Here is a 19,887-nt window from a genome sequence, read left to right as displayed (position 1 = left end):
AATCATACGCCAATTTGTCAATTAATTAATTGAGGCGTCGAAACCAGATCCACGTATATCCAGTCTTTTTCTGAACGATCCCAAGGTCGAAGTCACAGCCGAACGGTCACGATTCCGCCTAATCCGTAGCCTCCAACAATTTATCCAGCTTCCAACAATACGTGGCTACCGCAAAGAGAATAGAAGCGAGGGAAAACATCTATAAATATTCCCTCGCGTTCGCCATCCTCGGCGTCGACGTGACCCAGGACACTGATTTCGGATCGCAGCTGTGCTCGTATTGCAGATGGGCGCATCTGTGAAGACGAAATTCAATTTTATCACGATATCGCACTAAAATTCGAGGGTTTCCTACCTCTTCAAGAGGGAAAAATGAAGAGATTCCAAAAAAAAAAGTAAAAAGTGGGGAAAGAAATCAGATATACATCAGTTGAGTGGAGCACGCGAGTTTATCTTGATAAATTTAAACTGCAAGTTCGTTATCTCCTCGAGCCACGACTTTCATGACAATAAAACCGACTCTTTGACATGAGAAGAGAATCAGAGGATAACTCAGGAGACCGTATCTCTGTAATAATATGGTTTAATCGTCTGATTAATTAGGCGAGATAAAGTAATATAGCAACGGATATGAACCGACGCTACACACGTGTCTTGTCTCGTATTATATTACCCAAACGGTGAACTGGATCGTGAAGAATTTCATGAAATATTAACAGCCGTATGTGAGCTTACAGTTAGTCCTGACATCATATAAAATACTTTCGCACGTTCACTTAGAGCCGTTGTATATAATGCGAAATTTCACGATTCCGATTCGTGACGCTGAGAACTCGCCCCGCTGTCAACAGATTCAATATTTAGAATTGCAGATTTTTATCATCCTAATCCAACCCGGTTAAAGTGTTCAAGGAAATGAGTGAGTTATAAAAATATGATGGACGGACTACTAAACTTCAGCAAAATACACTACACTACATTTTGCAGAACATATTCGTTAGTCTAGCATTTAAATTGTTCACAATTCGAGCGGTCGTTATCTAATTAAAAATCGATGTGAGAATAATTCTGGCAAAATACAACGCAGCAACGCCTAATTGTCTGCAACCTGTGCGTCATACCTACGTACGGACAAACAACATCCAGGCGTATAGCAACTGCAGAATTTTTACCGATATTCGAAATTAAACCTAAATACTGTTAATTAATGACTAATACTGTCAATTTTTTGGAGAAATTCTTGTTGCTTCCAATTTGCAAAAGCATTCGAGCATTTCGAATTGCAAACACGAAATAACTATCACTGTAATTCAACCAACTTTGATAATGAATTCTTGACGCAGAACACTTCTCGATAAAAGTTTTGCCATTGGAACTGTTATTGAAACCTCAACTTGATTAATTTTTTAATCAGGTGAATAATGGAACGTGAACTTGGCATTCGTATCGTCAGGTGCTAAGCTGCCAAGGTTAAATAAACTTCGATCAAAGTGCCACACATTCTTACTATTAAAATTTTATACCTTTTCAGAATCATTGTCGACTGCTGTCGATGTGAAAAATGCACCGATTTTCAAGTAGCTTAACGTAAGGACTGTGTACCGAAGATCTATTCACTTCAAATTTGAGTATAGAATTAGCTTCCAAGGACTTCCAAGGATTCCCATTGCTTACCAATGACGGCCAAACACTTCCAATGACTTCCAGATTACAAACCTAAGACTTCATAGTGACCTCCAGTGGCCCCGAATTGCTTGCAAAGACTACCAAGGACTTCAATTAGCTACCAATGACTTCTAATGACTTTCAAAAACTACCGTCCCTCTAATTGATTCCAATTAACTTCAGTCGACTTCCAGTAATTCTACACATTTCCTGAGTAATTTAAACGTTGCTTCAGGAAGTAATTTCAAGAGCCAATAACTCAATAACCACTACGTGGATTTAATTCTAAGTCGTCGTAAAAACATCTTCACTAATGTAGTTTATGACTATCTCAATGCTTATATCGTAGTGCGATGCCCGTGGTGCGAGTATAGAAAGTTGAACTAAATAACTCTGGGGTCGTCCTCGGCGGATTATGGATTTTGCTCGAGATTTTGCTGGTAGTTTACTGTTGGATGTTACAGTGTCGAGTGCCACGTCCAGAGCTCGATCGCGTGAAGTGCACGGAATTAAAACAAATATCTTTTTTACCACACTCAATATAATTATACATAACACCTTTTTTCAACTTGACTTTGGTTTTATCACAAACTGAGAAGGATTATGACGTATAATAATGAGATTTTCATTGACTACCGCTACTTTATTTCCAAATACTTCCAATGACTTCCATTGACTATCAATGACTTCCGATGACTCCAAGACGCCAGAAAACTAAGTATAATTCCAAGTGACTTCCAAAAAATTGAGATGACTTCGGAGCCCAGCGTACATAGGACTTACCAAGTAAATAACCCCTCGCCACATACAGTACATTCATGGAAGAACATGTGAAACTTGCAATGATTCACTTCGCTGATCGTGAATTAAAATGCACAACTCAGAAATTACACAACTGGTTGCGCTGGAAATATAATAATCGAAATATCCCAAATTACATCCATAATTGTATTGATCGGACGTAAATTCTTTTACTTACCGCAATTATGCAACTCATCTTCAACTATGCGTGCAAAAAGTTTTCACATTTGTTCGTCGAGACATTCACATTCCCCAAAATCCCATTTTACTTAATTAATGTATTAAATATTCATTAATAAATTCCTTTCAATACTTACACATCTCGATAAATTTTGATTGATAATCCAGATTTCGGCTGCCATAGTTCATTGCTCAAATCTCAGGATTCACTAGACATTATATTACTTCGTCAGTTTTATGAAATTGCTCGTTGTAGTAGAAAATTTTATGGTTCATGCTAAAAGGCGGAAAGCAAAGAACATATGAATTCACACTTAATTTGTAACTGACATACTCCAAGGAATTTTAATAAAGACCTAAGATCGCATGATCGTCCAGAAGGCAAGTAGCACCAAAACTTGTTTCTATTTTGATATCATATTTTGGCATCGTAAGATAAAGAAAAAGTATAAATAATAGAAGGAAACTCGATTTGAGAGATCTTTTACAAAAATCGAAGATAAGAAAATTGCGTATAGTAGCACGGACAAGAGTTTTTGTATGAACAGTACGTAAACGGACGGACGGACACTCAGGATTCGAAGGATGACTTTGTATATAGTTCGGGAATAGGTAGGACAAACGGGAGAGTAACTTATTACTGTGATTAATAATGTATAGTAATTACGTGTTAATAAAATGTATTTTTTATTTCATAATAATTTATTATAAGATTGTGGCAATCTCGCTGATGATACTACAATTGTAGGGTGGTAAATACAAGACGCGCTAAAGCAACCAGAATTAATACATTCATGAAAAAAAAAGCTTACGAAGAAGACGAAGAGAAAAGTACAAAACACAAGGCGTCAGTCTTTGTTACACGATAGTAACGATACCTATATAGTTTTATTCGGAATGTGTTGCTGATTTTTACAACAGAGAAATATACAATATATTTATACGTACAACTAAAATACCAAATAGAAGAGGACCTTTTTTCCCCAATATTAATAAAGCTGGCTGACAAGCGCGCCTGTCTTTTTTGCTATACGTTAAACGTTTTGTATATAAGTTGTAAAGGCGAAAGAATTGACGAAATAATGCAACCTTCAAAAAAAAAAAACAATTATTCAATTATTATTTTTAATGATGTCTTTATTGCGAAAAGTATTGTTATTTTTTTTTCAACGATGAGAAAAAAAGAACAACCAAAAAAAACAAACGCTTTCTCTGTATCTCTCAAGAAGCGTCGTCGATCTTTACAGAAAACATTCCGCCGGACCGTTACATAAAAAAAAAAAAAAAACTCATCGTACGTATGTATGAGTTTTTTTTTTATACAGGTGTTGTGTACAGGTGAACAGGAGCGATAAGACAAGAGGGGAAGTTGGGAGGAAAACGGTGAAGGTAGTAAAGCGCGGCGCGTCCTGGCTGCTGTCATGGTTGTGTGATAACAAACGAGTCGGTATATAGAGGAAATAGCGGGAAAAAAAAAATAATAATAATAGTAACAGGTGAGAGGGAAGATGTGAAGGAAAAATAAAAATTTATAATGACGATAAGAGGAAAAGTAAAAAATGAACAATCAGCTTTTAGGGATAAAGGATGGGTGGGATTGGGGTGTCTAAGGCCTGGGCGACCGCTTTAGTTCTCGTCAACTTCGGCTTCCTGTTCCTCATCGAACTCGGCGTCCTCGTCAGCGGTGGCTTCCTGGTACTGTTGGTACTCGGACACCAAGTCGTTCATGTTTGACTCTGCCTCGGTGAATTCCATCTCGTCCATACCCTCACCGGTGTACCAATGGAGGAAAGCCTTCCTCCTGAACATGGCGGTGAACTGTTCGGAAATTCGCTTGAACAGTTCCTGGATGGCAGTCGAGTTGCCGATGAAGGTCGCCGACATCTTGAGACCACGGGGCGGGATGTCGCACACTGCGGTCTTGACGTTGTTGGGAATCCATTCGACGAAGTACGAGCTGTTCTTGTTCTGGATGTTCAACATCTGCTCGTCTACCTCCTTCATCGACATCCTTCCTCGGAATATCGCGGCGACTGTGAGGTACCTTCCGTGACGTGGATCACAGGCGGCCATCATGTTCTTGGCGTCGAACATCTGCTGGGTGAGTTCGGGTACCGATAGCGCACGGTACTGCTGGCTACCGCGAGATGTGAGGGGAGCGAAACCGGGCATGAAGAAGTGAAGACGGGGGAAGGGAACCATGTTAACGGCGAGTTTGCGGAGATCGGCGTTGAGCTGACCCGGGAATCTGAGGCAGGTCGTAACTCCGGACATTGTGAGGGACACTAGATGGTTGAGGTCACCGTACGTTGGGGTCGAGAGTTTCAAGGTGCGGAAGCAGATGTCGTACAGCGCTTCGTTGTCAATACAGTATGTCTCGTCGGTGTTTTCTACCAACTGGTGGACTGAGAGGGTGGCGTTGTAGGGCTCGACTACGGTGTCGGATACTTTTGGCGACGGTACGACCGAGTAGGTGTTCATTATTCTGTCGGGGTATTCCTCGCGAATCTTTGAGATCAGCAAGGTTCCCATTCCCGATCCGGTTCCACCTCCAAGAGAGTGCGTGAGCTGGAAGCCTTGCAGGCAATCGCAGCTCTCGGCCTCCTTCCTCACCACGTCCAAAACTGAGTCCACCAGCTCAGCACCCTCGGTGTAGTGACCCTTCGCCCAGTTGTTTCCGGCACCGCTCTGACCGAAAACGAAGTTGTCCGGTCGGAAGATCTGACCGAATGGTCCCGAGCGCACGGAATCCATGGTACCAGGCTCCAAATCAACAAGGATCGCACGAGGGACGTATTTTCCTCCTGACGCCTCATTATAGTAGACGTTGATCCTCTCCAGCTGAAGATCAGAGTCTCCATGGTAGGCGCCGGTCGGGTCAATTCCATGCTCGTCACTGATTATTTCCCAAAACTGAAATCAAACGTACATCATCAGTATAGAAATTGCAAATTCAAATATTTCAGGTGACTTGAAAAATTAACGACGGAGCCAGGAATCGAACCCGGTATCTAGGGATGCTTAGCCTCACTCCACTAAACCACCTAGCCGTCCTGACTACAGTGTCATTAATTTCTCTCATCACCTGTTTTCGAATTTGTGTTTGGTTCGTGTGCCATGTATATACAGGGTGTCCCTAAATTGCCTTCCACGGACTAGCCAGCATAATACCTCGTTAAAATCCAACCGAGAATTTCTTTTCCGGAAGATCGTCCGACGCATAGTTTTTGAATTATAAGCGATAGCGCTAGGCCAATCAGAGTGCACCATTTCATCTAGATTTGCCGCCTACTCTATTATATTCGTACGCGTAAACACATAAACGTAAACACACATATACTTAAAAGTCCTAAAATGTGCCCCTAGCGACGAAACCTGTAACTTCTATCATCAGTTTAGTGGTGGATTTTTTTTTATCTTATCTAAGCTTACATCACGTGTAACAAAGTTGAATATTTCGTTTTTTTTCTTTAAACCAGTGAAATCTCCGCAAATTATCAAACACTTGTGTCTATAACTTTATTCTTTATCCGTGGATGATTTTACAAAAAATTATTATTCAAGCATTTGATTAAAACTTCCGATTAAAAATAAAACTCTTTCCCCAGCAATAGAAAGAATCATCATCGTCATCATCGCAACCGATATGGTTCAACTAACAATAAGAGTAATCCGTCGAGTGTGGAATTACTTTATAGAAAATTACACAGCGTTGTGTATTTTCATAAATGCAAATAACAGGGAAACTACTAAGGAGCTTATGGCGAACGGCAAATTAAATTTAATTAGTGATTTATTCATCCGCTCGAGAGCCAGGCAGCAACTAGCCAATCTGACACACTCGACTGAGCAACAACAGAGCGTCTTCGACTGGCAGGAGTTCAACGACACCGGCAAAGCATAACTCGGACTAATCGGGAAATGCATCGGGCCGCAGCAGTTTCGCAGGGTAAATAATAACTTTGCGAATATAAATAGCACCGAACCAGATTCAGAGGCAGAAATTTAGTCATGAATGAAACCCAGGAATGTAAAAAGCATCACGCATCAATCGGGTCACTGGGATAACTGTGACTTGGTTTCTTTTCAACTTATTTCATATTTGCCTTTTAATTTCATTGCTCAACCAAAACGAGCCAATTTCTTATGAATTTCGTATTAGGTAACAAGTTATGCAGCCTAATGGCTGACCATATATGAGCATCGTGCGGTGGGACGTCATCCCCCTCTACCGCCCGAGAATAATAAAGTAGACATGAGTCACCAATGTCACCGCTATATATAGAAATGATGATCATGCCCATATTGCCATAACAGGTAATTAGCATCAGGGCCCAGGTGAACTTTATCTCCTCTTGCTATATTTCGCCATCATTATTACGCAATGCCTATGACTGCATATATGGCTCTGAATAGAGTGCAAAAAGAAATACACAAGTGGTGCCAGTCAACCAAGGAACGAACATACTATGATAAGTAACTACAAAGGTCGTGAAATTGTGAAAACCAACGCTACTATGTTTATATGCTATAAAGCAATTATTTGAACGATTTTAATTCTCGCCTTATAGAGAGAACATCAAGGTATGAGATATTTGAGACAGATTACATTTTTCAAGTCAATTTAAATTCCTCATTAGAGTGACATCGACTCTAGGAACAACGAATTGAACCACATAATAACACCTTGGGCAATACTTTTGGAGCTTTATATTGGAGGAATTCATCGAGCCGATAACAAATATATCTAGTTGAAAATAACTAGTTCATAATTTTATCAAGATGCATCGACCGATTAACTATATCAAGACCAAAATGACGACCCTTCGATAATAAACGTCAATCTAACAATACATTCATATCAGGAGCCCTGTACGTGTGTGATCTGTTAACGAGGCAGACGTTTTCGGTCAGGGTAGTAGCTAACGGAAAATGAAACCCTCAGCACCTAACACCTGGCATTTCTTTGTCCTCAATAACCAGCTGCTCCGAGGAACGCAAGCAAAATTTCACATGGTGAAATAACTTCCAAGTTGTGTCCAGTATAGGAACCGACAGAGGAGGCATCGCGTATTTATTTGTAAAAAAACGAGAAACAGACTCGGAGTGGCTAGTATCAAACTCGATAAAAATTCCAATCAAGGCTATTAAAAATCGATAAAACTAAACTCTCGATATAACAAACTCCGTATGCTTCATTACTAATAATTGACGTGTATTCATTCTGTTCACTGACTCAAGGCTGGGTGGCCTTGTACTAAAATTTACTATTCTGAATCCTGTACTTGGTAACGATGACGTGACTCGGTCTCGCGCTGCTAGGTTGCTGCTTTTTTTTAGCTCCCATCTTTTTTTTTCATCAAGTTTTACGGAGAAATACCACCATGCGTTAATTTACAAATTTTATACCGTTCCCGGAATGACATTTGTCATGAAACAAGTGCATGCCTACATCGTCCTTCGACGCCACTTGTTAAAATACAGCTAAATTAATGACCGACGAAGAGACAGAAAATTTTGTCCAAATACGCCGATCAATCTCCGAAAGCAAGCCAACATAAAACAAGTTCTAAACGCTATTTTGTCAGCGTTCAACGAAACAAGCGAGCGAGCAAGAGTTGCGCGGGAAGAACGACCCTGTGGCACGAACGAACGCCTTTGCCGGTATTCGCTCTCGCTCGCTCCTCAATTTTATCTCATATTCTCTCTCTCTCTCTCTCTCTTTCTCTCTCTCTCTCTCGCTCTCTCTTTTTCTCTCCGCAACTGCGTCCACGTTCTACCTATGGGAGCGCTGTGGCAGGGAAAGCTAATACGGTACAAGAGATGCGTGCGCAGCCGCTCGATGCTGCAATATCGCATCCGCACCTCAGCCACACCCTGTCCGAAATCCACGCATATTACCAATAGCCGATAGAATGTGCCGAGTCGATACAGCTCGGCTTGACCGCGAAAATGAACCGAATAAGCGACCGCAGCAGACGGTCTCTGTTTCTAGCCTGTCTCGACGGGTAGTTGAACGCAAACGTTCGACCCGCGATGTTGGAAAAAAAACCGTTACGCCGGCCGGCGCTGTCGCCATGACAGCCAACTCAACAGTTGCGGCAACACAGTTTGGGTGGGGGGGGGGAGAAAGATGGTACATTTACGTTACAGTACACTTGCCGGCGACGGATTGCTAGATAAGATCTGTTGCTAGGGACGAATTATTGTTGACTTTGAGAGGATATCGGCAAACCGCGGCATCTGACGCGTAAAAAATTGTTCTTCCGTCTCGTCAAGTTTCTCCTTTAAAGTGTGAAAAAATTCCTGACGCCGACCGGCCGGCGTTCCTATACTATTATACCCGAATTGATTCTTTCTCGTAGCTTCTTGGCCGCTGCCGACGCGTCCCGAGTCTCGTCCACTTTCTCACGGAATTTCGAATGCGCGTATCCCCGATATTTATAATTCACTTCACAGAGGCATGCACTGGTGGAAAATTTATCGCGGTGTACAAACACTGAGCAGTTTTAACCAGAGTTTTATCTCCGAGTAGTTGCATACAAAGATGAGGCTAATGAATTTTTTTTCTTTTTCGACACGTTCTACGGCTACAGAGCCCCTGGAAAGCTTATGAAAAAAAATTTGTATTTTATCAAGCGAATAATAAACTCACCTTAGCTCCAATTTGGTTTCCGCACTGACCGGCCTGGATGTGAACGATCTCCCTCATGTTGATCTGGTGGATTGCCTCTAACTCTTGTTACTTGACAACTGAAAGCTCGTACGCGTCGCGAGAGCCGAGAAGCGTTTATGCGAATGCGGTGGCACCGGCGCCCGTTACAGATTTTCAAGCCTCGAACGGGTGAGAAAGTGGGGGAGAGCAACGCCCTACGCCGGCTTCCCATTGGTCCGCCCGTATAAGGTCGGCCGACGTCACTCAGTTCTGCCAACCTCGCCTAAATTCACCCAGGCGCTTGAGCCCACTTGCACACTACCGAAGCTGCACGTAGTGTTTTCATTATCTCCTCACAAATTCGTTACCGATACGCCAAATGCGGCGCTGACTTCAGTTTATCTAATGCGATTTCAATACGTAGCTAAAAAGATAGTAGCTCGATACGACCAATATCTACCGTCCATCGTGCAGGTGGTGTTGGAATACAGTCGTAAATTTTGGTCGGAAAAACAGCATGACTCTGGTTTCTTTGTGTTTTCATTTCTTCGTTTATTTCTTCTTTTTTTCCAACTATTCCTAATACGTTACAGGCGAGAGCCTGTCCTCTGTTTACTGCAGCTGACGAATGCACCACAGCGCAGGTTTTACACATCGATCCATAAATCGTCGCTGAGCCTCGACCACGCCGAGAAGAAATGATTTTATCGTGAACATGTTCATGCATCTAGTTCGTGAATGATAATTTTATTAATTAGAATACAATCCGAGCAACACATTCCTTTTCATCCAAGCACGCGTTCTAATTAGGTTTAATTGGATTTTTCGTTGCAGGCGAGAACTGGTTATTCGTCATGAGAGGAACCTGCAGCCTGAGATGCCGTCGGTTATGTCCTTACGTGTAGCGTGTGGTGACGACACGCAATACCTCGCATGTATTATGATGTTTAACTATGAAAAATAAAGGTAAACCAAAAGGAGGAGAAAAACATTAACGACGCTGCTGGGGAGGCGCCTAGGGACTTTGTACGGTTGGTAAAAACCACGTCGTCAGCGCAAGCCGAAACCGACGCCCACGAACTAGGTATTCCGTATAGGTGTATAAGTACATATCTATAGATCAGTACAGATCCCTACGGTACACGTATGTGCTCCACACTAGCCTTAGCAGAAACATTTGGTCGCGGTAGAGTATGCGTCAAAAAAATGCGTCAAATACTCTGCTTTCTCCGTAATGTTTCATTTTATCGATTTCCTTGTTTGCTTTTTGAGAAAAGTGCAGAGAATTTTCGGTGATTATATTGTGCAGCTTGCCGTGGATAAATTTAAATTCGTTGTCATGCTCGATGAACTTTTCCATGGAATTCAAAGAGGTTAATTTTGAAAAATAATTGAATTCGCTGTTCGGAGACGGCCGGAAACTCGTGGATACAAAATCAGAAACGGAGTTAGCTTTTGTATGGAAGAGTGCAAAAGGATGCGTGGGCGTTTAGCACCTCATGTAGAGCTGGCCTCAGTTGCCCGTAAACCGTATACGAGTATATTACGAATAACTATAACAATAGAGCGTGGCCTACACAGGCACGGACCACGCTGCCGTAGATTGACTCAATTAGGCACAGCGGTGTTCCGCATGACCTTAAATTCCCCAGATTTACAACTTGTTATATGCCTACTACTCCTTCGTGTTATTTTCAGACAATTTTCTATTAAACCTATTATCACACTACCGCTACGCTGACATATCCAACCTCACCTAGACTCAGTACTGTTTAATTCTGGTTGTTCGTGTATCATGCAAGTCTGAAATCGTCACAGTAAAAACGCAGAAACTAGCCGTGTCTCGGTTACTGTATACTAACAATAATAATAGTAATAATAATAATAATAACAGTCATTCTTTATGTATATTTTTCCATTAAGCATCATGCAAAAGATGGTCAAGAAAATTAAGGTGCAACTTCAACTGAATCGTATGATTTTTTAATTCGGTCGATTTTATTGTTAAGTCTGAAAACAAGGACTGGCTGTGAGTCTATATTCTATTATTTGACATACCAGATTAGGGGAAAGCTCCCTTTCGCTGCAGTCAGCAGGTAAATATTCACTGGGTGGAAGAAAGGGGATTAGTGAATACGTCTGGCTCTGCCAGACAGCTGGTCTGCATGCAGGCATCGCCCTATGCAATGCATTTGGGTAAACGTGCAATTCTACGGAGGGTCGTTAACGACTTTCAATAACAACGCTCTACGTACACCAGCCGCGTTTACGCAGTATAAATGCATGCACTGCTTATCAGCCAGTGACACAATAACGAAATCGGTTTCCTTATCAAATAATCAGTCGGTGTCATTTGAAGATTACCTACGACACAAGCAGTAGATTAGGGTGATAAAATATTTGTTTTTACTATTAGCATTTCAAAGAGAATTACCAAACACTTTCACCTTGCAGTCTTTTCTTTCTTTTTGCATGTTTTTTTTTCGTCTCTGCGACGAGGTCACGAAACACATTCCTCCGCATGACTATACCGATATAATTTTGAATATTGTAGAAAAAGGACATTATCTAGTTCAGATAATGATTTGATCGCAAGATAGACAGATTTATTTCCAGTCTAAGACGCGATTTGAAAATAATAACGAGCCGGTTAGAAGTGAAATATATCGTATTGTTAAACTCTGACATGCTTAAAACTGTGATGGGAAGCAATGGAGCGCATTGGGGCGTAACTGACGAGTGATCTTCATCCTGTCGTATAATTCAGCCACATGGACATCTTAGGCAAGCCCTTCCTGCCCTGGTTGAAGAAATTCACTCAACGATTCCAATGCGATTGGATGTCCTGTCATCCTTGTCCAACCTCACCCACCGGGTCGAAAGAACCGGCTACAGAAAACTCATGGATCCAGTGTAACCTCGCGAGTATAATAAGTAAAACTTTAGGTATGAGGCAGCGATTGGATAGTGTGTACCTAATAAACGTTGGTACAATAAAGAAGCCCACGCTATGATCGCCTTTGTCTAAATTTGTCTAACGCCCAAACGCTCTTTTGATCCGTAATTGATCAGCCAACTGACTGTTACTATGGGTGTCTCGGTGTCGGCAGCGAAACGGAGCCGCGGCTTATCCCCTTAGAAGGAATCGATTGATGCGACAAGGCAATACCAGACGCAATTATGAGTGTACGACTTACGTGTTACGTATTGCGTGTACATGTACGATGCCTGATCCCAGAGGGACCCGATGCCAGGCTTCGTGCAGTACGTACTTTTTCATGGTGTCCAGTAGTCCTCCTGGACATGTCCTCAAATTTTGCTTGCCCTTCAAAAGTCCTGGAAACAATCTTTGAATTTTTGTCGTCTCCTAGTAATATTCTATTTTCAATATCCTTGAATTTGTTACGGTTTTTTTACTGGACACCATGATTTTACCCTCATTTGAAAACACCTCAGATATTCGCTGTATATCTGCAGATCAGCGAGAAACGTAAAAGACGTTGTCCCACGATCGAAGGAACTGAGAGACTGCAATGCGATGTTACCACGAACATTGATACAGTGGCGTAGTAAGCCTCTAACGGTTCCGGTTGCTCGGATGTTTTTATCGCACTGTTTAGTTCACTAGATTGAGTTCTAGTACTTTGAGTTGCAGTGTCGACTAAGATTTCTTCTTTTCCATAACAAAAACGATCCTCGTTTTTTCGAATTATGATCGATTGAGGTATGTGGTACGAATCAACGTTCTGGCAGCTTCGAAGTTGCGGGAAAATATCGTAAACACCAGGTGGAAGTCTTTTGCACCGAGCAAATACACTACCTATGTCACGTAGTATTTATTAATTAACCATTAATTAATATATTTGTATATAACACATACTTTCATTGATGATTAATACAGCTATATAAGATCGACATATGTATGGGTTATTTAGCACGGTTCCAGGATCTCCGTAGAGAGAGAAAGTGTAGTTTTTTCAGAACCTTACGTGTACTTACGTACACAGACTGAATTTTTTCCTGCCCGTTACGTCGAGTTGTACGCCTTTGAGGACGAGTTGACCAATGCGTTCCCCCGGCAAACTGTTCACCTTCGTTGATTTCCCATTTACGGTGTATTTCTTGTTTTTTTCTTCCTCTCTTTCTTTTTTCTTCTTAATCAGTGCTTATACGATTAACGGTTAACTCCTACAGCGCGGAATTTTTGCTTAACACTCTTCTCTCTTATATCTCCATCTCCCTGCACAAGTCTGAGGAAAAAAAGAATGCAGTGGATTACAGCTCTTGTACAATAATGTATATACGTAATTCAACTGCAACGAACTGGGTCTACTCGTGAAAAACGTGCCAATCTATTTAAACTCAGTGAAGCAAATTTCCGTAAAATTTTCATCCTTGTGCGGTAAAACTTCTGTTTTTTTTCTCATCAAGTATGAAATATATCGAATAAACATAAACCTTGTAAAAAAGATTGCATATAAGTCGTATTAACAATAATATGAGCATGTCATAGCTTATAAAGTATAACATATTTTTAAGATATTATACCTACGTTCACATGCAATAAACGCACGTTTAACACGCTGTGATATTGTCGAGCAGTGACATCATGACGTTCAAGTCAAAATTGCCCGCCGTTTTATTACCGTCATTTTGCAATTATCGTTTGGAACAATTTTTTTCCTCCCCCTAATAGGCAGCCGGTATTAAATGTATAATAGCTGCCTGACAGCGACCGGGTTAAATACTTTTATAATAATACCTGTAAGTATGCCTTACATATAATTGAGGATTGTGGGAACGTCATTTTTCGTTTCATCTCTTTCAGTTTAACCTTGTTACATGCAAGTTATTTCGAAGAGTTCTCAACTTTGACGCTCGAATACTTTTCAACGAATCGAAAGCCGCGTATTTATTTCAAATTAAACCTGCAGCAGCAGTGATGACTTACATTCTTATCGCTCACAAAATCACGGGAATACAAAAGGTGCGTTACGAAATTAGCTGGCAGTGCTAAAAACTCCGTAGGACAGAGACAGAGCTAGTCGCAAACTCGACAGCACAAAAGAAATAAAAGATTGTTGACAGCACTGGGAGCAAATTTCAGGGCGCAGCTAAGGTTCCCTGCTGATATCTCCTGTGTGTCAATAACAATAATTTTATTATAAATTTATTTAATAATTAAAAAAAATAAGATACGACCGTGTGTATTCGATCCATACCTCAGAACATCAATATATGTATATATATTTATAGGCATAGCCTACGCATGACGATTCGCAAAGGAGCCAAATAGAAACGGCGGCGGTTATCGACCGAGGCCTCGAAACGCGGGGGCTTGAATATTTTCGGAACGCGCTGCGACTAGAGAGGGTTGTTTTCTCACTGATCGATCCGATTAATCACCCCCGTAGCAAACAAACGGTTGAATAAATATCCACAGGCTGTAATATACCTGGTAGGGATATTTCCAACGTACCCACCTGGCGACGCCCGCGACGGCACGATTTCGGCGTCTCGTCTTATCCTTGACCTTCGATATTACGTAGTTATACCCACCCGCAGAGTTCTTTAATAATAAGCGTATGTAACGTGCCGGCAACGCCATGCAGAACAGACTAACAGATTATCGGGTATCGCCGCGAATGGGCGTAAGCTCGCGTGAAAAGAGAAATATTGTGTAATTGTATACACACAATGCGGTTGATTATACGACAATCCGATCATTTGCTTTATGCCGATGTTTATTCGTGTAGAGCATCGTCTTTTCTTAGCCTCCGTATGACTCATTGTTGCCGTACAGGGAAACGTCATATCTCTATCGGTAATCACTCTACACTTAGCAATAGAGTCGAACACTGGTTTACTGACTTTTTGTCAAAGCATGACGCAAGCATAGGTCTCGTCACTTGTATCTACTATTATTGTTTTGTTTTCATCGCTCCTGCTTATCTTGTGAATTAATTTTCTCTGTTATTTCTTTCTTTTCATTCTGACAGATTTTTTTCTCAATACGAAAAGGTATTGAAAAGTTATACGTGTAGAGCACCGTGCACTTTGAAATTTATTCGAAATCTGAACTTCGAGTTGAAAATTTATCGTGCAGAATAACCGATGAGAATATAGAGGTCAAGCTGACGATTGACTGACGTATATTTTCAGAATTTGTGGTTTCAGAGTGAATTACGATTACTGTGTAGTCCGTGACAGCTTGAGAGTTATAATACTTTCAGATGCACATTCACTCGTTCTCTCACCTTTCTTATTTGATAAGTTACCAGCTCAGGACAACAAATATCGTTAACAGCGAAAAATAGCTTGTTTGTCGTTGCTCGTTTTCTTGGGCTAACCAATTAATATGTAAGTACTTAAAGGTACGGGCCTCTTAAGGAGATATATAACGCAAACTGGAACGTCTGACCAACCTTCTGACATAAGCCAGGAATTACTCTTAAACACGGCTGATAGCAGAGTTCGCAGAATAGTATAAGTAAGGCACTGGTAGGTACCCACTTACGTATATGGCGAGCAGCCTACACCGCTTACATTATATTATACATATACACTACATTACATTACTGCACGAGGCCACTCTGTAAAATACAGATACTCTTGTAATCGTATTATATTTATAGACTCGTCATCACTCAATCTGCAGCGAAGACAACGGCTAGGAATGTCGAGGTTCAAGTGAGGCTGCATAAAAACATTGCTCCACATGTATTACGTTGGAAGATGATCGCGGTATTAGCGATAGTAATTCTAAAATCGAAAGTAAACTAGAACGATCTATGGGAGGCTGGTCGAAACCAAACGCAGCCGAGACATGATCGAGCAATTTATAAGCCGAGGCCTGGTTTACCGTTTCGATTCACAAAAACTTCCATGTTAAGGATTACCGCGTGGGATCGGTGACACGTGTGAGCGTTGATATGAAAAAATTAATGAATGGTGGATGAATGTTGGAGCGAGTATTGTTGTTTGAATAAAAATACTCAAGGTCCATTGTATGTTCGTGACAACGACAAAAATTAATTCACGACGAGAGATCGTAAGTTCTGTGCAATTCGGAGAACCGCTGATATCGCAGCGAGAGAATGCCTGCATGTAAAAAGACAATTGGCGTCAAATTATATCCAGTTAAAGCATCAATTACCGATAAATACTTGTGTGGATCTGTTAATTATCGAGCCAGGAATCGATCGGCTCCGGTTAAAATCGCATTCGGGTCAGTTGCTGGTTATAGTCCGAAGAAAAACGTGGCACTGTGGGCGCTGCGGACGCGATTATGCAGGATCTATCAGTAAGCATGACAGCTTCCCACAGCCGTATTATGCACGTGTATACGATCACTTACAATGCTAATACTAATACTGGGAGTTTTAGACTATTCTGGAGAGCTGTACGTTTCACGGAGGCAAGCAAGCCAGCACGCTACACGCTATAAGCTTCAGACACTCCGTTTCGTTGTCTTCGTCGTGCGAGTGTAATAACTGAAACCCTGAATGAATGTCGTCATACAATTTACCGCCGGCTCAGTACCGTATCTAGGATTCCTTAAATCTGAGGAAGTTTGAAGCCTCACATGAGTCTGAATAATAAATGAATTCGTTTGCCGCATGGGTTTCGTGAGACCTAGATACATAAGTTTCACGCAGCTGGTATCTTCGCGTTCTTTTTACCTCTTTCTCTACTAGAAACCTAGAAAAATTGTGTTACGGCTTCTGTTTCTTCTCGCACGAATCACAAGAGCCTCCATGTTTACCTACCTGCAAGTTTGACTTTTCTACGACTGTGATCACCAGCTTCGCATATCCAAAGCCACAAGTGCTTCAGCTATAACCTATCCGATAGAGTGTAGATACTCTCGAGTATATCCACTGCATAGAATCACGTAGCTGACTCATGTTGTGTACGTGTCTTCCGGAGGGCATGGCACCCGATAAAATATTTTTCTCTCTGCTAAAGAGCTTGATGAGAGTTCAACGAGACAAATTTTAAGCTCCTTGTACTAGACGTTTGAATGACGTGTGCAACAGATTTTACTCAATGGTATAGTTTCAAATTCACGAAATTATCACGTCAATATCACGATTGCTTCTCGGTCGAAATTTGTAAAAATTTTATAATCCTTTGTCTCAAAGCCAGAACAACTTTTCTGTCATCGAGGAGAATACCAGAAATAAAACAGGCCTCGGAAAGTTTTTCCCTGACAAAACTGAGTAGTAATTTCGGTAGACTTTAGGTACTATTCTATGGAAAAAAAAAATTGAAACAATTGTATTACTTGAATTTTCTCAGACATTTTTTTTCTGTTTTCTTAGTACTACTAGAGTTGACTTCCAATTCACATGTTAATTATATGTCTTAATGGTAGTGTTGATATTTAAATATTCATCTACCCTCACCAGTCGTCGTTTATGGTGATTTCAAGCACATTTAGAGCTACGTAAGTACTAGAGAAAAAGATGTCATAAGTCTTTTTGATTTATCTAGTCTCTTAGGCCTCGTTTTAAACTAATCCTGTTCATTTTATAACTCGACACTCAGTTTTGTATTCATTATAGATTATACTTTCATTAAAGTTGTTAAAAAATCTGTCCGAATATGCATATCTTGCAGAAAAATAAATCCCCATATGCTGTAAAACTAGCGCTATATTTTAATTCAACATACCTAACAAGCTAGAAAAAAAAACATTGTTACTTTAAGGTGAAATCAAAAGTTATATTTAGCAGGCCTGTGAATTCTTTTGTGTGTTTATGTATAAAGATCTTGTGTTAATTCATTGCGGTTTTTCGGATGTAGCCATACGCTGTTACGCTTTACCACATGTCATTATATACATACACAAATACCAAGAATCCTGATTGCAAAATGAGTAAGCAATTATCCGTGTCACGATTTCCTTATGTTTAATGTTATATGAAAACCACGCTTCATCGAAAATTGGAAAATTAAATAACTTGGAAATAATCTGCAGACATTATAATTCATTTACAATTCGATACAATTCCGTACAGTATAAAATCTTTCATCTCTCATATTTACATATCCACTTCTTATCTCGTACTGTTCTCTCTCTCTCTCTTTGCATCGATTACCGTTCGATCGTGTCGTGCCGCACGTGCCGTTTGTGCATCGAAATTTATTTAGCCTTAAAGACGGTCTCGATATCCAGTTTAAAAGAATAAAAGTAAAAAATTTATTGCCCGCGATCATTCGGTATCTTATACCTATATAACAATATCCATTTTATTATTTTATTGCCCGCGATCGCTGCGATTGTACATAGAGACATACAGCTCATCGGGAACGCTAGTACGGAAACATTCGTTCGAGGATTGGTTATAACCGCGCCTTGCCTCGCCTCCTTTTTATCGATCGTCCTACGCTGGTCCCAACTTCGTACCGGGTGTCCGTTCACCAGCCCGCGAAGGAGTCACCGAGAGACACGGACGAGGAAGATCTTCCTACCTTTGCAACCACTTCACGTAGGCGCCGCACGTTACATACGTAACACTAAACCGAAGTGCTCACGCATGTCTGTTCGTCGCCAATTCACGGTGCCAAGCCACCAGAAATTCGACACTTCGGTTATCACTTGAAAAAACAGCCGTGACCGTTCAAAAACCCAATCAAAGACCGTACACGAGGATCAAATTGGAGTTTGGAATTACTTTAGGTACCTGAAGGGTGTTGACAGATTTATCAATCAATATCGTAGTTTGTCCAAATCAAGTTAGACACTTAGCTTCACCAAAGACTGTCTTGTTTAATCTGTTTAATGTACGTAATGAACTAAAGGAGCTGAAAATCAAAAACCAAAGCTCAGATTCGGTTGCCAATGCTGTTGGATTCGAAGCCTAATCAGGCGTTGATGAAGAAGCGAACAAAGCGGGGATTTCGTTCAGTGGCAGTGCCTTGAAAGGAGAAACCTTTCGCAATTCCTTGATTCCTTCGGTGTAAATTTAATCGGCGTTAATCCGCTGCAGCGTTGTTCTGAAAAAATAAAGCCCGGAGGTTCCTCTTTCACCTTCGCGTTCCCGCGGTCGCAGGCTCCTGGGTGTCGCCTCCGTCAGCTGACTCACCCTAGTTAGCATACCTGTTTTCGCGACTCTCATGTAGAATCGTACACATTCAGCGTTATAGCACGAACACGAACTGCCGCGAATCACGCAACACGAGGACTTCGAAACTCGGCGTTGAGCGTGTGGTTGCTGCAAGTATGTGTAAAAGACGAATTGTGCTTTAGTTACCTACACGGTACCCTGCGTGCACGTGCCCTACTTAACGACCTCTTGTCGCAGAAACGAAAATATCGCAGGGCCTAAATCGATGAAATAAATAAATACAACAACATTTACGTAAGCTGTTATAATTAATTACAGACACGCGCGTTGGTCTACGCAGGTGGCAAGACGCGAGCCTTATAATGTACAGCTAATGGCTGATTTATAGACAACATTTTTCACTAGGTAAACCCACATGCACGTAAATTACACAAATGGCTTATGATACGTGTCCATGCAGAAAATCGCAACGTCAGTTTTATTTTAAGAAAAATACTTATGCCCAGTTTCAAA

The 19,887-nt window shown here is 41.0% G+C and overlaps 1 protein-coding gene and 1 long non-coding RNA gene across 2 annotated transcripts; one reads left to right on the top strand and one right to left on the bottom strand.

The window, feature by feature from the left end:
- Positions 1 to 3,309: 3,309 nt before the first annotated feature.
- LOC107226449 (tubulin beta-1 chain) lies at positions 3,310 to 9,460 on the bottom strand. The gene is made up of 2 exons (XM_015667266.2): positions 9,302 to 9,460; positions 3,310 to 5,559 (listed from the first exon to the last, which is right to left on the bottom strand). The coding sequence occupies exons 1-2, from the start codon at positions 9,356 to 9,358 to the stop codon at positions 4,273 to 4,275; spliced, it is 1,344 nt and encodes a 447-aa protein (XP_015522752.1). The 5' UTR covers positions 9,359 to 9,460; the 3' UTR covers positions 3,310 to 4,272.
- Positions 9,461 to 9,598: 138 nt separating this feature from the next.
- LOC124293227 lies at positions 9,599 to 11,110 on the top strand. The gene is made up of 2 exons (XR_006903143.1): positions 9,599 to 10,031; positions 10,136 to 11,110. It is a non-coding gene; the product is annotated as an uncharacterized LOC124293227 (long non-coding RNA).
- The last annotated feature ends 8,777 nt before the right edge of the window (positions 11,111 to 19,887 follow it).

This window comes from Neodiprion lecontei, chromosome 3 (assembly GCF_021901455.1).
Source record: "Neodiprion lecontei isolate iyNeoLeco1 chromosome 3, iyNeoLeco1.1, whole genome shotgun sequence".
NCBI lineage: Eukaryota > Metazoa > Arthropoda > Insecta > Hymenoptera > Diprionidae > Neodiprion > Neodiprion lecontei.
The sequence above is the reverse complement of the archived record's forward strand: the minus strand, read 5'-3'. Positions and strand labels throughout refer to the sequence as shown.

Coding starts and splice junctions, on each gene's coding strand:
- LOC107226449 (XM_015667266.2), bottom strand. CDS start 9,358: ATGAGGGAGATCGTTCACATCCAGGCCGGTCAGTGCGGAAACCAAATT. Junction 5,560..9,301: donor GAAACCAAATTGGAGCTAAG/GTGAGTTTATTA, acceptor GTTTGATTTCAG/TTTTGGGAAATAATCAGTGA.